The 16452-nt window shown below is 46.4% G+C and overlaps 1 protein-coding gene and 1 long non-coding RNA gene across 3 annotated transcripts in view; one reads left to right on the top strand and one right to left on the bottom strand.

The window, feature by feature from the left end:
- LOC309363574 overlaps window positions 1–16452 on the bottom strand; it is a 193895-nt gene that overhangs the window by 51074 nt on the left and 126369 nt on the right. The gene's annotated exons all lie outside the window — the stretch shown is intronic.
- CACNG4 (calcium voltage-gated channel auxiliary subunit gamma 4) overlaps window positions 14680–16452 on the top strand; it is a 91045-nt gene continuing 89272 nt past the window's right edge. Inside the window, exon 1 of the mRNA XM_081899879.1 lies at window positions 14680–15869. Coding sequence (XP_081756005.1) covers window positions 15644–15869 — 226 coding nt within the window. The 5' untranslated portion in view covers window positions 14680–15643. The remainder of the gene's footprint in view (window positions 15870–16452) is intronic.

The raw sequence follows: 16452 nt of genomic DNA, 5'->3' as shown, positions 1-16452 counted from the left end.
AAATTTCACCAAGAAATGTTTCCAATTTCCCTTTGAATAGCTATTGGTTTAGTGTTGCTGCAGGCATGAGGCACAAACTCCTTTTCCTTCCCCTCCCTTCATCTTAAAAAATGTCAGTTTCTGGCTTTACAGCAAACAATAGTTTGCCAAGCTTGGACAAAAGGCAGACCATGGTTTACCCCCAAACCAGGAACAGAAGTTTTCAATTCCCAGTCATGAGGTGGAGGGGAGGAGGAATGAGCTTGAGGGATTGTATCTGCTTCCAACGCTAAACCAGTTTAACACAGCCTTCCCCAACCAGGTGCCCTCCTGATGTTTTTGGACTCCATCTCTCATCAGCCCCAGAAAATATGGCCTGGGGTGAAGGGAGTGATAGAGTCCAACAACATCTAGAGGACACCAGGTTGGAGAAAACTCCTCTCGTTCTCACCTGATTTGTGTGGAATGCAAATGCCTCCCTTGAAAACAAAATTTTATACTTGCATAGTGTTATGCTGAAGAGCAATAGAGACATTATTTTTTTCTGGCCATTTTTAAAAAAGAAATTTTTTTTAAAAAGGTGGGAAACGGTTTTCAGTCCATGAGCCACATTTCCTTCTCTTTTATGAGGGCCACATTCCAGTGTTTTTTCCCAAAAAATTTTTATTGATTTTCCACATCTATAACACATATAACATATAAAACATACAAAACAAAACACATTACAATACTACAAGAAACAAAGAAGAATAAAAACACATACTCTTTCTTATATTCATTTTAAATTCCATTGTTGCGTGACTTCCTCAAATCCCCCCTAACCGATTTCCCTTGCAACAGTTCTCCCAGTCATCTTTCTTATTACAATCAGTTCCTTCAATTTACTATCTTCATCTCTTTTCTTATTGTCTTAAATCCATCTTACTATACAACATTCTTATTACAGTCCAAGGCCTGTTCAATACTTTCAAGTAATAATAATAATAATAACAATAATAATTTATTTATACCCCACCCATCTGGCACACACCTTCCTTAGATGTACAGTCATAAAGGTAAAGGTACCCCTGCCCGTATGGGCCAGTCTTGACAGACTCTGGGGTTGTGCGCCCATCTCACTTAAGAGGCCAGGGGCCAGCGCTGTCCGGAGACACTTCCGGGTTACGTGGCCAGCGTGACATTGCTGCTCTGGCGAGCCAGAGCTGCACATGGAAACGCCGTTTACCTTCCCGCTAGTAAGCGGTCCCTATTTATCTACTTGCACCCAGGGGTGCTTTCGAACTGCTAGGTTGGCAGGCGCTGGGACCGAGCAACGGGAGCGCACCCCGCCGCGGGGATTCGAACCGCCGACCTTTCGATCGGCAAGCCCTAGGCGCTGAGGCTTTTACCCACAGCGCCACCCGCGTCCCTGTACAGTCATACCTCGGGATAAATACGCTTCAGGATAAGTATTTTCGGCCTGCGCTCCGCGGTGACCTGGAAGTAACGGAGCGTGTTACTTCCGGGTTTTGCCGCTCGCGCATGCACAGACGGTCAAAATGCCGTCATGCGCATGCGCCGAAGCAGCAAAACACGACCAGTGCACACGCAGACGCGCTGTCACATCTTACGTTCTGTTCAGGATGCGAACAGGGCTCCAGAACAGATCCTGTTCGCATCCTGAGGACCACTGTACTGCCGGATGAGTGTTTAATGGTTATTGTATTTATTTAAAAACCAATAAAAATATTTTATATATATAAAAAAGGGGGTCAGTGAGGCATGTGGCCTAGAGAGCAGCAGTTGGCCTGGGGAGAGTTCTGAGGGGGAGATAATGGGGCCTGGAAGATTGAACTTGGTCCCTGGGCTAAAGTTCCCCAATCTTATTTTCGGAGGATGCACTCAGCATTATTTTCAAGGAACAAAGAGGCACATGAAAGAGATAATACTGTAGCTCACTTCCACAAATGCTGTGGAAATTAGGAAAGCAAGTTAATTAGAAAAGTAAATTAGCAACGAAGACATGTAATTACCCCTCTGAAATGGAAACAGTTTCTAGATATGAGAAATGACTGTACCCTAAAAAACAATTTGCCTTGGAGCCAGCTAGTGGAGAGGTGATTCTCAGCTGAATACTGAGTTGTGCCCTGGTTCTGGTGTGTGATCTAAGCCTTGTTAAACCTCCCAGGAATAGTTGACAACAGTGCTGTCAATTCCAACATATACGTGTGAATGGTTAAGTTGTCAAAAGGTACAACAGGGTCAGGTTTACTTTCAAATGAGGAATCTTTTTTAAAGATGAGCAGATTTGCTAAAAGGAAAGTTGAACAAGAGAGCTAAGAGGGCCAAAGCTCTTCAAAATGGGTGGAAGTTATTTAAAACCATGTCAAGCTAGAATGTATACCTAAGATTAGGAAATGTAGCAAAAAGTACTGAAGGGATGCTGGTGTGGTTAACAAGGAGAGTTATGGAAGCTTCAGAGAATTGGACTTATTTCTTAAAAAAATATAATATAATCTGATCCGCTCACCAAATGAGGAATAAATGGAAGAGCACAAATTCTGGCAAAACAGATGTTGGCAATAATGCAAACAAGACTTCAAGGAGCAAACAGCAAATAAACATGAAAACAGACAAGAGAAACTTATTTAACTATATCAGAAACAGAAAACCAGCTACGGCAGGCTTCCTCCACCTCGGCCCTCCAGATGTTTTTCGCCTACAACTCCCATGATCCCTAGCTAGCATGACCAGTCGTCAGGGATGATGGGAATTGTAATCTCAAAACATCTGGAGGGCTGAGGTTGAGGAAGCCTGAGCTAGGGAGACTCTTGTGCCACCAGATGACACTTGAGTGAAACTATTACTGAAGGGAGATTGCGAAGAAGCTGAATGAATTCTTTGTGGCAGCTTTGGCAGCAGAAGATCTCGGACGGATACTTCCGCCTCAGCGACTTATTCCTTTGCGCCTCTCCTCAGGAAGGCACTCAAAGAACCCATCAAATAGAAGCGATGAGAGATGGCAAACCAACAAATTAAAAACGAACAAGCCAACAGGTCCAGCCAGGGCACCCAGCCTGAAAATTCAAATATGAAATGGTTGGGTCTCCCCACATGAATATACGAAACTTGTCACTAAAATCAGCTTCTGTCAGTGCAGGTAGTCAGTGCAACAGATCATCTTTTTGAAAGGGTTTAGGGATGAGCTGTGAAGTTACAGGTTTGATGCTAGAATTCTTAGACATATGGGCCCTATTGAGCTTAGGTTCAAGGTGTCAAAGGGACTGCTAAACACTTATATCCAGCTCGATCACTGAGGTCATCTGCAGGAATGCTATTGGTTGTCCCAGATGTTGGTAAGGTTCATCTGATATCATTATAAAATAAAGCCTTTAGTGTAATTGGCCCAGAAGTATGGGGAAAGCGCATGAGAGGGGAGGGGAGGAAAATGGCCCCTGCACAGATGTGCATGGGAGATGGTGCTTGCTGCCCTGTCCATCCACTGGAACCACTGAATTGAGTTGGCTCCATCCCAAAACAAGTACACTGGGAGATTCAAGAAGGTGCGATCCACCCCTTTCAACATGTTGTTGCCAGCCTCACTTTACTTGGGCTACCTGTATGACGAGGAACAGGAGTCAGCAAACCTTTTCAGCAGGGAGCTGGTCCACTGTCCCTCAGACCTTGTGGGGGGCCGGACTATATTTTTTGGGGGGGGATGAATGAATTCCTATGCCGCACAAGTAACCCAGAGATGCATTTTAAGTAAAAGGACACCTTCTACTCATGTAAAAACACGCTGATTCCCGGACTATCCACCGGCCGGATTGAGAAGGCGATTGGGCCAGATCTGGCCCTGGGCCTTAGTTTACCTATCCATGACAAGGAGGAATAAGAAGACCTCCTCTATCCTTGGAGAACCATAGGGGAAGAAGAGAGGAAGCAGTCAGTTTTTCCATATATTTTGTAGGAATTAGGAATGGGCAGATTTTGGTTTCTCTCGGTGTCTCATTATTTGCAAATTTAGTCTGCTTTTCTGCATTTCTATATCTATACTTTAAAAAAAACACAAAGGTCCTCATGGAAACTTGTTAGTATTCTTGTGAACATTTCTCCTACTATAAACATCTGGATATGCAATTTCCCCTAATATACATATTTTTACATTGCAATTTCCCTAAATATATACACATTTATTTGAACACTTTACCCTAATGTATTCATTTTGGTACACATTGCTTGGCTGGAGAACTGCACTACAAAGTTTGGATAAGGGTGAATTTCAAAGGATAGCTGCCATTCGGTTTGCTTATTGTAAGTTCGCCTTTAAATGTGAACTGAATCTAATTTCTTCCCCCATCCCTACTCACAACTAAGTCTTATGTGTTTATAAACCACATGCACTTCACAGAAACAGCAGTGGAGCAAGAAAAGATTAGTTGCTCCTCCTCCTAGAAAAAAACAAACTAACTGTGACATATGAACTCACCTGTGGCTGCATTAGGCATTGCCCATACTATGTGAAACCCATTGCAGACCAAAGGACTAGAAACCTGGAGGCTTGGTTTGCTTTTTCGACAAAAGTTGAGATTGTCAGGTAGCTGAACGTTACATGCAGTAGTCAATTCCGACCAATTTTTAGGCGGCATACGAATAACTAGAATAATCTTTCATCTCTTCCATTCATATCCTTACTGGAAATGTGCTGAAATTGTTAATTTGCTAACTGCTTCGGAATAGCTTATTTATGTCATTACGGAAGTAAAAGTAGTCGAGTCTAATACTGTAGTATGTGAGACATAAAACACATTTTTCATCTCTTTATGCTCAGTATAATTAGAATAACGTGTTTAAGGATGATTTATTTCCTAATAAGTGGCATAAAATTAGATAGGAAAGATATCAAAGCCCATAGGAGATGACAATAATCAATTACACTGATGTGCTTACAGCTTCGGGGCATTCTTAGATGTTTAATTCACACATGCACACAGCAGGGACATACAGCTAAAAGCTTGGAAAGGGCACAGTAGGAAGGGCTGGGGGAAAGCAGTGAGAAATTACAATCTTAGCCTTTGATGATGGCCAGACTATATCTACATCAAAAGCTTTATTTGAGGAAGCAATGGTTTCTATTCAGGTGGAGAGAGGGGAGGGAAGAGAAGTCCATTCTTTATTCTAGCAATGCCTTGCACAAAAGTATCTTTCAGGAAATTTTCTGGACATATCCCCTTTAAGCTCTGAGAGAAGAAAAACTGTATGTCATATCTTGTTGGGAGATAATTCCACCAATTAATGTGTGACAAATGGCTGAGAGTAGGAGACAGTTATTCTGAATATTTAAAAGTATTTTTTTGCTCTCCTTTCAATACCATAGCCATCTGATCTCTTCTCACACACAGAAAACACTCAGGTGAACAATAGCTGTCAATGAAGATGAGGCTGCCAGGAAGCCCCTCAAAAAACCTAACCAGTGGTCCCGTGATCCAGATAAAATGTCCATCTTTGCATGTCATGGTAAGTCATACATACAGTATGGCTTACTGTGCTCAAATGACTGTTTCAATTCCTCCAGGGAGTGAACAAATGGCAATCCTTGTCTTAGTGTTATGTCTGAACTAGGGATTGAGGTTTGTTTTGCTAAAAATACGATGGACAACCCAAGGTTTCTTCTTGGTTCACCCATCGTGATTTGCTTGCTCGAGTGAAACAAACAACGATCCCTGGTCCCAAACTAAGCCAGGGGTTGTGATCTGTTTCTGGTCAGCAGAAGTGCAAAGGTGCTAAACAGGTGCACTTTGCCTGTGCATGGTAAGTAGGACTGGGCAATATATCGTCCAAAATTGGTTTAAATTCTATATTGCGATATCGGTTTCATAATTTTTGACCTGGCAATTTATTGCGAATCATGGTGTGTGAGTGTGTGTGTGCGCGCGCGCTATGCAAAAATCACAATGTGGGGGAAACCGTGAAGCCAGTCAGTGCCTCTACATAGCTCCATCCTTATTTCAGACATCGTGATATATTGGTATAGCACGCTGTTTAGCTGGTGATTTATCACAATGTTCTGCCCATAGCGATTCAGCAGACTTCTCCTCATCACAGAATCATAGAATTAGAAGGGACTAGTCCAGGCATAGGCAACCTCAGCCCTCCAGATGTTTTGGGACTACAACTCCCATGATCCCTAGCTAACAGGACTAGTGGTGAGGGATGATGGGAATTGTAGTCCCAAAAATCTGGCAGGTCGAGGTTGCCTATGCCTCTGCAATGAAGGACCCTCTGCAATGAAGGACTATGCAGCTGTCCCGTACGGGGATCAAACCTGCAACCTTGGCATTCTCAGCACCATGCTCTAACCAACTGAGCTAATCAACGCTCGGCGAAAACCTCTCTATGCAGGCAATTAAGAAAATTTCTTTCCATAGTCGATGGTCTCAGATTTTAATTTTTTTATGTGTTTTTATTATAGATATTATTGCAAGCCACTTTGATATTTTTTAATGACATACTGACGTATACTTATTGTTATAAATACAGAAATTGTATAACTTCCCTACATACAAATCAGAATGACTTTTCAATAAACAGCCGCCATCAAGTAACTTCCCTGCAAACTTTGTGCAAACAAATCAGAACGAATGCTCAGTAGACAAGTCATCTGCAAGTGACCCTAGTTAATTAGAATGAGCTTCTCATTGCCTGCAAAGCTCTGTGCCCAGCCCTCTTACTGGCAGAATTAGCAAATACATGCATATTTGCTTAATGTGGATAATTTATATACAGGTCACAAAATTTCACTTCTATTGGCGCAAGCTTAAGCTGCTCTGGCACAGATTTCTGACTCTTTTCCCCCCAGCACAGAGTACACAAAGCCCTAGAGTATGTGCCAAAATGATGAATCTAAATCTATAAATTAGAGGGTGGTGGGTATATCCTGCAATAAAACCAGTGCAACTGGTTAATCCAGAACAAATTTGAGGAACACGGCCAGCAGCATTCCTCAAGTCAGTGGTCTTCAGATATCTATGGTCTTATAAAGTATAAGCTTCCTAAGAAAATACATTGATTAGTACAGTATTATCAACCTTATTATTGCTTCAACATATTGAGATGCTTTGATGGGTCTGGATTTGGAAAGAACTAGCGGTTTGTAAAGGGATGCGGGTGGCGCTGTGGGTTAAACCACAGAGCCTAGGACATGCCGATCAGAAGGTCGGCGGTTCAAATCCCTGCGACGGGGTGAGCTCCCGTTGCTCAGTCCCTGCTCCTGCCAACCTAGCAGTTCGAAAGCACGTCAAAGTGCAAGTAGATAAATAGGTAAGGTAAACAGCATTTCCGTGCACTGCTCTGGTTCGCCAGAAGCGGCTTAGTCCTGCTGGCCACATGATCTGGAAACTGTACACCAACTCCCTCGGCCAATAAAGCGAGATAAGCTCCACAACCCCAGAGTTGGCCACGACTGCACCTAACGGTCAGGGGTCCCTTTACCCTTTACTTTTAGCTGTTTGTAAAACGACAAGTCTTAATCTATTACATTATTTAGAATATCAGTGCAGAACTCTGGTTTGGTATGGGCCCATTGGTAGAGCACATGCTCTGTGTGCAAAATATCCCAGGTTTAAGCCTTGTGGCATCGCAAGGTAAGGTTTGTGGGTACTCTTTGGTGAGTGAATGCCAGCAGGGATTTAAAATCACAAAATTGGCAATGTCTTAATGATTGATATCTTACGTGGCTGTCGTGCTCCTTTGGGATGATGGACATGTGAAAAGTGTGTTTTATTTCGGGGTTAGGGGCGTACTTACTACTGCTGTTTTTCTGTGAAGTTTTGGGTTTTATTGAAAATTTTTGCCTTGTATTCTATTTTATAATTGTTAGGAATTGTTAATTTATTTTTTACTGCATAAACCCAGACACTGAGGTCTAGCTCCGAGGGCCTTCTGCGGATTCCCTCACTGAGAGAAGTGAGGTTACGGGAAACCCGGCAAAGGGCCTTCTCAGTAGTAGTGCCCACCCTGTGGAACACCCTCCCAATCAGTAAATAAATAACTATCTGACATTTAGAAAACATCTGAAGGCAGCCCAATTCAGGGAAGTTTTAAATTTTTGATGTCGTATTGTGTTTTTATTTGTTGGAAGCCTCTCAGAGTGGCTGGGGGAACCCAGTCAGATGGGCGGCATATAAATAATAAATTTGTTGTTGTTAGTTAGTTTTATTCATATATGTTGTTGTTGTTTAGTCGTTTAGTCATGTCCGACTCTTCATGACCCCATGGACCAGAGCACGCCAGGCACCCCTGTCTTCCACTGCCTCCCGCAGCTTGGTCAAACTCATGCTGGTAGCTTTGAGAACACTGTCCAACCATCTTGTCCTCTGTCATCCCCTTCTCCTTGTGCCCTCCATCTTTCCCAACATCAGGGTCTTTTCCAGGGAGTCTTCTCTTCTTATGAGGTGGCCAAAGTATTGGAGCCTCAGCTTCAGGATCTGTCCTTCCAGTGAGCACTCAGGGCTGATTTCCTTAAGAATGGATAGGTTTGACCTTCTTGCAGTCCATGGGACTCTCAAGAGTAGGTGGCCTAAAAATATTTTAAAATAATTTTTTTTAACCTGCTTCAGAGGGTTGAGCAGTACATGAGGGGAGAAGAAAGGAAATCATTCTCTCTGGCAAGCAGGAATGCTTGTGCTGATGGAAACATCTCCTTGAATCCAATGGAACCATCTCCTTGGACCCAATGATTGCACTAAGATTCTTTTTGGTCTGGTGTTTTTTCCAATGTTTGTGGGAACCTGTTGGCACTGATGCTTTGCTCGAACTCACGGGGGCTTATCCGAGCAGTGCTAAACCTTTGTTTAACCTTATGTGTGGCCACAGCCTTTGTGTTATTTCTGCATATTTCCCTGTGGTGATCTGCAAGTTACTGCATATGAGATGGTGTCGAGAAATCAGGCTGAAGTCAAATTCAAAGGCATGTTTTGAATCAAAAGTGCCGCACATTAAACGAGATAAATGTTAATCAAAGGTCAACCACTTCAACAAGAGGAAAGACTATTATCAAGCTGAAACCTGGAGTATCTGTGTTTGTAAAAGCCTGTTACAGATTCTGTCTGCTCTATGGAGACAGTATCATTATAATTTCTAACGGAGCTCCACTGCTAACACTCCTGCTCTCTGATTCAGACTCAGATATGGCACGTTGCCATAGTCACTCAATCTAAATGCGTTGGCCAAACTGCAATACCTTTCATTCATATTATTTGTAACTCAGAGGAAAGCCCTGATTGACGTATGACTTCACTGCGCTCAGACCTCAGAAAAGAAAGATGAACAACACTTGGAAATTTCTTCCACAGGGCTCTGCCGCATGACAGACCTTTTCCTGACACTCCCCCACCTCACCCCCCAAAATATACAGCTTCATTAATGTGTGACTCCGAAATTCCAGATTCCCCCCCCAACTGATGCCAAAGTTTTGCGCTAGCTTTGTGCTGCGACTCTGCATTTTGGGCTACCACCACCCCAAATTGAATAATTGACAAAGCAATTAGGAGTCACAAGTTAATGCCAGAAGTTCCAACGTTGTCCGATTGACTCCAAAAGTGGCGTGCTGATTTTGCGCCGTTTTATGCCGCAAGCCCCACTTTCTGCACAGCCCCCCAAACTGAGTAATTGACACACAAACTGGGGGCCATAGGGACACCCCAAAACCCAGTGTTGTCTGATTGACTACAAACTGGTGCAGCTGGGGTGAACTGGGATCAGCTAAATCGCTGGGATAAGCCAGAGAACTAGAGAGCTGGGATGAACTGGGATAAACTGAGATGAGCTGGCAAGACGGCTAGAGAGCTGGGATGAGCTGGCTAAAGAGCTAGATGTCTGGGGGCCCAGGTATCTAGACATCTGGGAGATTGTCAGGGGCCTGGCCAGCAAGATGACTGGGGGCCCAGTTGTCTAAACATCTGAGAGATCATCAGGGGGCCCGGCCATCTAGACAACTGGGGGTCCAGCCCTCTAGATGCCTGGGTGCCTGTCTGGGGCCCACCAGGGGAGCTGGTCATCTAGAAATCTGGGGGGCCAGCCATCAAGACATATGTGAGTCTGTCTGGGGATGCTCTGTTTAGACATCTGGAGTCAGCTTTGGGGCCCTTCTGGGGGCCTAGCCGTCTAGATGTCTGGGGGCCAGTCTGAAGGTCAGTATGGGGGCTCGGCCATCTAGACATTAAGCACATCAGGCTATATTGTTCCAGCAATTCTGTGAATGATTCCTGACCCCCTTAGCCCACCTCCACCGCCATATCACAAAACACCTGGTGGCAAGAGTGCCTTCACAAATTCTTCCTTCCCAAGTGTAAGGTTCTCGTTTGGCCCTTGGGACTTTCCGCAATACACAGCGCCCATCCCCCTCAATACACAGCTTTGGCCTGGCTGTGATGTTTCTTTCAACCGTGACGTTGCTTTCCACTTAACTGGCAAGAGACAGTGGGGTTTAGTGTAGGAACCTCTGAAATGGAGCCCCCTGTATCAAACACAAGAGTCACATTTGATGCTCAATTCCTTTCTTCCTTTGCCTGCCACCACCACCCTGAAAGTAGCCTCTGGAACCTTGCCCAGAGGGGAGAACAGCCATCAGGGTGAAAATGGTTCTCTATTCCCTGGGATTATGGTGTGCCTTTCTCTCTTGTATGAGTACAGATGAAGAGTGGCCCCTAAATCTTTGTAATAACAGCCCGGCAAAGGGACAAATCGCTGCTGAGCTGCACCCACCATTGTGAGGGCTGAGGCAGTTGATGATGATGCCTCCCCAGCTGTTGCCATTGGCTGTGGGCTGCCTGTGATGTCACAAAAGCCCGTGGCAGTTGAGCGGACAGTTGAGTGGCCAAGGGGTAAGCCAAGGCAGAAGGCTTTCTCTTTCCCAAAGAGAAGACAGTGAGCAACAGCTATGGCATTAAGCTCTGGGTGGTCTCCTTCCACATCAGACAAGGTGAGGTGACCACCTATAGCAGCAAGATGCTATGGAACAATGAGAAGGTAAGTTCCTTTGCTTTGTGGGATTGTGGCTTGAAGGTGGCTGATCTACGCAGTCTGAAGCTGGCTGGTGCCTGATGGTGGAAACTGGCAGATACTGGTGGGTGGAAGCCAGTGGAGTTCGCATTTGAATGCTGCTGGATGCCGCAAGGCTGATATCTGTGGGTGGAAGCTGGATTAAATTCACCTTTGGAATCCGGTTGACAGAAGCTGTGTGGATATTTGTGCGTTGAAGCTGGGGCTTGTATGTAAGCGAACGAGAGTGGCTGATGAGTGGAATGTGTCTGTGTGCGCATGAATGGGGAGTTTCAAATGTGCTTGAGGTGACTCATGTGTCTGGGTGCATTCAGGGGGTGGCACAGATCATCCCTCCATATGTGGTGTGCCTGGGAATGACATATTCAGGGTGTGAGGGAGGTGACCCTCCAGGGTGAATGGATGAACCACTGGATATTCATGGGTGGAAACCTGTGAAGCCAGGGGTGAAGTTGCCAGGCAGTAGCAAGTGGAGGTGCCTGTGTGATGCTGTCAGATGGTAGATACCCCAACGACTGAGCCTGTGGTTGGCTTTCAGTGATCTCTGAAGCCTGTGAGGTTTCTCCTGAGAAGACCCATGGAAATACGGAAGAGAACTGCACCTGCAATATTCACCTTTCAGTGATTGCTGAAGAGGCACCTCATTACTCTGGCTATTGAGACGCAAGTTGTGTGTTTTCATAGAATCATAGAGTTGGAAGGGACTCATTGGTCATCTAGTCCAACTCCCTGCAATGCAAAAAACCTAAACTAAAGCATCCATGACAGATGGCCATTCAACCTCAATAGGCCCACCGTATTCCTGTGACTGGGGACGTGGGTGGCACTGTGGGTTAAACCACAGAGCCTAGGACTTGCCGATCGGAAGGTCGCCGGTTCGAATCCCCACAACGGGGTGAGCTCCCATTGCTCAGTCCCTGCTCCTGCCAACCTAGCAGTTCAAAAGTACGTCAAAGTGCAAGTAGATAAATAGGTACCACTTAGGCGTGAAGGTAAACAGTGTTTCCGTGCGCTGCTCTGGTTCACCAGAAGCAGTTTAGTCATGCTGGCCACATGACCCGGAAACTGTACGCCGGCTCCCTCGGCGAGATGAAATAAAGCGAGATGAGCGCCGCAACCCCAGAGTCGGCCACGACTGGACCTAATGGTCAGGGGTCCCTTTATCTTTTATTCCTGTGACTGTAATCTAACTGCTTTTAATACCTGGTTTTAAATTGTTGTGAGCAACTTTGGGATCTGATAGTTAATAAATTTAATCACCATCATCAAATGGGAGGTCAAAGACATCAATGAAATACAGCTAAATCATACTCAGTTACTGGATTCCAGACATCACAGGTCAGACAACACCGTCTTCTTCCCTTGTTGCAATTTTTTACAGCTTCACTGCTTCCTGACACATGGCACACTTTACGAACTAGTTCAGTGGATTCCCACCCTCTCCCTCTCCCTCTCCCTCTCCCTCTCTGCTCATTTACCAAAGAGATTTCAAAAAATTAGACTCTACCGCTTTTGCATCCCCTTTCTTCCAGGACTGAGCAGCTGGAGGTCATCTTCCAGCTAGATTTTCATATTCCTCTCTCAAGAACAGTTAAGTGTGGGGAAGCGTCATTATCATTTCCACTCATTTTCTGCAATTGCTCCACTTCTCCAGTTGTCTTGGTAAGGCACCACTTGTCCCTTAGAAAACAGGCCTTTGCCAAATGTAAATGAAGCTATCCAGTCTCTTCACATGCAGGGCACTCTCACCTCAACTTGGAAAACATCCGGTCCACAAAGGTTTGCATAGGAAGACCTTTGCAAAGTTTCCAGAAGCAAGCATGTAAAGGGTGTGCTATGCTGAAGGCAAGGTCATCCAGCATTGGGCATCTCATTCAAATGTGGAGTATGGCAGCTGCCCTTAGTTGTGAAGCACATTACAGTGGTACCTTGGTTCTCAAATGCCTTGGTATTCAAACACCTCGGTTCCCAAACGCCGAAAACCCAGAAGTTAAGTGTTCCGGTTTTCAAAGATTTTTTGGAAGGTGAACATCTGATGCTGCTATCAGCTATTGTTTCTGGGGCACCTGCACCAGTCAGAAGCTGTGCCTTGGTTTTCGAACATTTCGGAAGTCAAACAGATTTCTGGAACAGATTAAGTTTGGCACTTTTGTTTTTGCTATTTATTTTGCGTTTTTTGTTTTTGAGGCTCTTTCAATTAATTTGTTTTTGTAACTGTGTGGAAACTAGTTCAGCTACTGATTGACTGATTGTGTGACTGTGGAAATGAATAAAAGCCCCTTATCCAAACAATGACTATCATCAGTGCAGGTAAGAAAATTTTAATTTTTATCATCTACAATACTGTCTTGTTTATTTTATAGTACAGTACATTGATTATTGCTTTCATTTTATGGATCAATGGTCTCGTTAGATAGTAAAATTCATGTTAAATGGCTGTTTTAGGGGTTTTTAAAAGTCTGGAACGGATTAATCCGTTTTGCATTACTTTCTATGGGAAAGCACGGCTTGGTTTTGGAACGGACTTCCGGAACGGACTAAGTTTGGAGAAGAACCAAGGTACCGCTGTAGTTTCTTTCTCTATGTAAGCTATGGGGGATGTTGCTTCTCAATGTCCTGATTTCAGACTAGCACCATTCCTTGTTTCCTTGTGTTGCATTTAGTAAAAGAATTTCTCTTGCTGACACCCAACTCGCCTCTTGCTGTATACACACCATGCATCTAAAGCACAGCACTCGCCCTGCAAAGAATCCTGGGAACTGTTGTTCGCTGCTCCTGGAGGTATTATTCCCAGCACCCTTAACAAACTACAACCCGCAAAAAGTCTTTGGAAGAAGTCATGCATGACACCAGTCCTAAAGTATCTGCACTGGCTCCTGGTACGTTCCTGAGCACAATTCAAAGTGTTGGCGTTGACTTTTAAAGCCCTAAATGGCATTGGAGCATCTCCACCCCCATTATTCAGCCCAGACACTGAGGTCTCCTCCAAGGGTCTTCTGGCAGTCCTCCACTTCTTGAAGTGAAGTTACAGGGAACCAGGCACAGGGCCTTCTCAGCAATGGTGCCCTCCCTGTGGAACGTCCTCCCATCAGATGTCAAGGAGATAAAGAACTACAATGGTACGTGCCCACACACTACAGTGGTACCTCAGGTTACATACTCTTCAGGTTACATATGCTTCAGGTTACAGACTCCGCTAACCCAGAGATATTACCCAGGGTTAAGAACTTTGCTTCAGGATGAGAACAGAAATTGTGCAGCGGCGGCGCAGCAGCAGCGGGAGGCCCCATTAGCTAAAGTGGTGCTTCAGGTTAAGAACAGTTTCAGGTTAAGAACGGACCTCCAGAACGAATTAAGTTCTTAACGCGAGGTACAACTGTATACACTGTTTTAGAAGACATCTGAGGGCAGCCCAGGATAGGAAAGCCTTTTAATGTGTCATGTTTTATTATGTTTTTATATGTGTTGGAAGCTGCTCAGAGTGGCAGGGGCAACCCAGCAAGATAGGCGGGGTATAAATAATGAAATTATTATTATTATTATTATTATTATTATTATTATTATTATTATTATTATTATTATTAATACACAGTGGGTGGTATATGTATACAGTGCACTGTTTTGAAAATGAAAACCGGATACCAAATTGGCCACTAAGTTCCAGCAGTCAAGCACACCTGCTTCCTCTCAAACTTTTAGCGCAATTGTCTTTCAGTTGAAAATGAGCAGTGCCCAGGCACGGTCTAGGTGCGCGTCAAGTCCCGCGGCTGAAGGAGAGTACCCTTTCCAAATTTCGGAGTCACAACCGCGCAGTCCTGAAACAGTTTCCTCGAACTCGCCGAAACTAGGCTGCCACCTGTTTCCTGAAAATCTCCCTCCCTTTCGCGGGGGGGGGGGGATCCTTCCTCTTACTTGCTCTCTCCCTTTACGTCTCCTCCGCCTAGAAAGATTTCCTTCCGTCGACTAACCTTTAGAGGCGAGCGCTTCGAGGGCTGCTCTTTGGAGAGGTGTTTCCGCGCGCGTAGCCAAACTCGCGCTCGCTTCTCACCCCTTCAGTCGCGCGTGGGGGGCTTTTTGCCCAGCGCCTGTGGGGCGGGGGGGAGGCGGAGCCTGAGCCGGGGAGGGGACGCCTCCCGAGAGCCCTCGGAGACGCCCCACCTCCTCCTTGGCGGAGTTGAGGCGGCGGGAAGAGGCGATTTGTGGCGGGTGCCGCCGTGCGCGCAGCACGCTGGAGAGAGCGCCCGCGGCCAGGCGAGGGAGCGCCCCGACCCCGCGCCGCCCGAGGGGGCTTGGCGGAGCAGCCGCTGTTCCTCGCGCGCCCGGAGGCGGAGAGCTTTTGCAGGAGCACTTTCTTTCTTTTCTTTTTCTTCTTCTTCTTTCCTCTTTTTCCTTTCGGGCCCCTGGGCGCGCCTTTCGCCTGTCTCCTCGCCCCCTCCCCTCCGCCCATGTCTTGGCTTCCTAGCTGCGATCTGCGTCGATGGAAGGAGGGAGGCGAGGGGGAGCCGGAGGAGGGGGAAGAAGGAGGGGAAGCCGCCGCTCGGGCGCGGTGGGGGGAAGGCAGTGCTCGGCTGCGTCTGTCTCTTGCCGCTGCCCCCTGAGCCCGTCGGGGGGAGTATGAAGCACCATGGTGTGGTGCGACCGTGGGGTCCAGTTGCTGCTGACCACGGTGGGTGCCTTCGCCGCCTTCAGCCTCATGACCATCGCCATCGGCACCGACTACTGGCTCTACTCGAGCGCCAACATCTGCAACGGGACCAACATCACCACGGACGAGACGTCGCCAAGCCAGCCCAAGAAACTCAAGGGGGACCTCACCCACTCCGGGCTCTGGAGGATCTGCTGTATTGAAGGTAGCGAGCCGGGGTTGGGAAGGCTTGAGCTGTGTGGGGCGTGGTGGACGAAGGGTGGAGAGGGCTCTCGGCTGCCTGTGTGCGTGCGCGAGCGCGCGAGCGCGCGTCGCTGGGAAAGAGCAGGCGTCGCGAAACAAAAGATTCGGGGAAAGTGTCCAACTTCCGCGGCTTGGAGTGGCGGGCGAGAAACAATGGAACGCTTTCACTCGAAACAGGAGGCTGTGCGGACGGTTCCTGGGAGCGTTCGCCGTTTGCCAGGCGAGGGTTTGGTGCCGGCAGTTCCCCAGCCACGTCCTTCTCCTCTTTCTATCTTCCCTTCTCCGCCCCCCCCCCAACGACGCCGCGCGCCCTAGTACACACCCTCCTCTCCTCCACACACCCTCCCCTCCAGATGCAACCGGCCGCAGCCGAGTTGGTACCTCTGATCTGATACTGTCTGGGAGGGAGGATGTTGTTGCCTTGGCAACCGGTGTCTCTCTGATTGCTATGGGAACCGGACATAGGGAGGTGATGCTTAGCCTGGGTGTCTGCTTCTCTCCAACCCAGCGCTGCCGAGTCGTTACCCTTTCCTGGGGCACTTCAG

Source organism: Podarcis melisellensis (genome assembly GCF_964234715.1).
Source record: "Podarcis melisellensis genome assembly, chromosome: 2".
In the NCBI taxonomy this organism is placed as follows: domain Eukaryota; kingdom Metazoa; phylum Chordata; class Lepidosauria; order Squamata; family Lacertidae; genus Podarcis; species Podarcis melisellensis.
The sequence above is the reverse complement of the archived record's forward strand: the minus strand, read 5'-3'. Positions and strand labels throughout refer to the sequence as shown.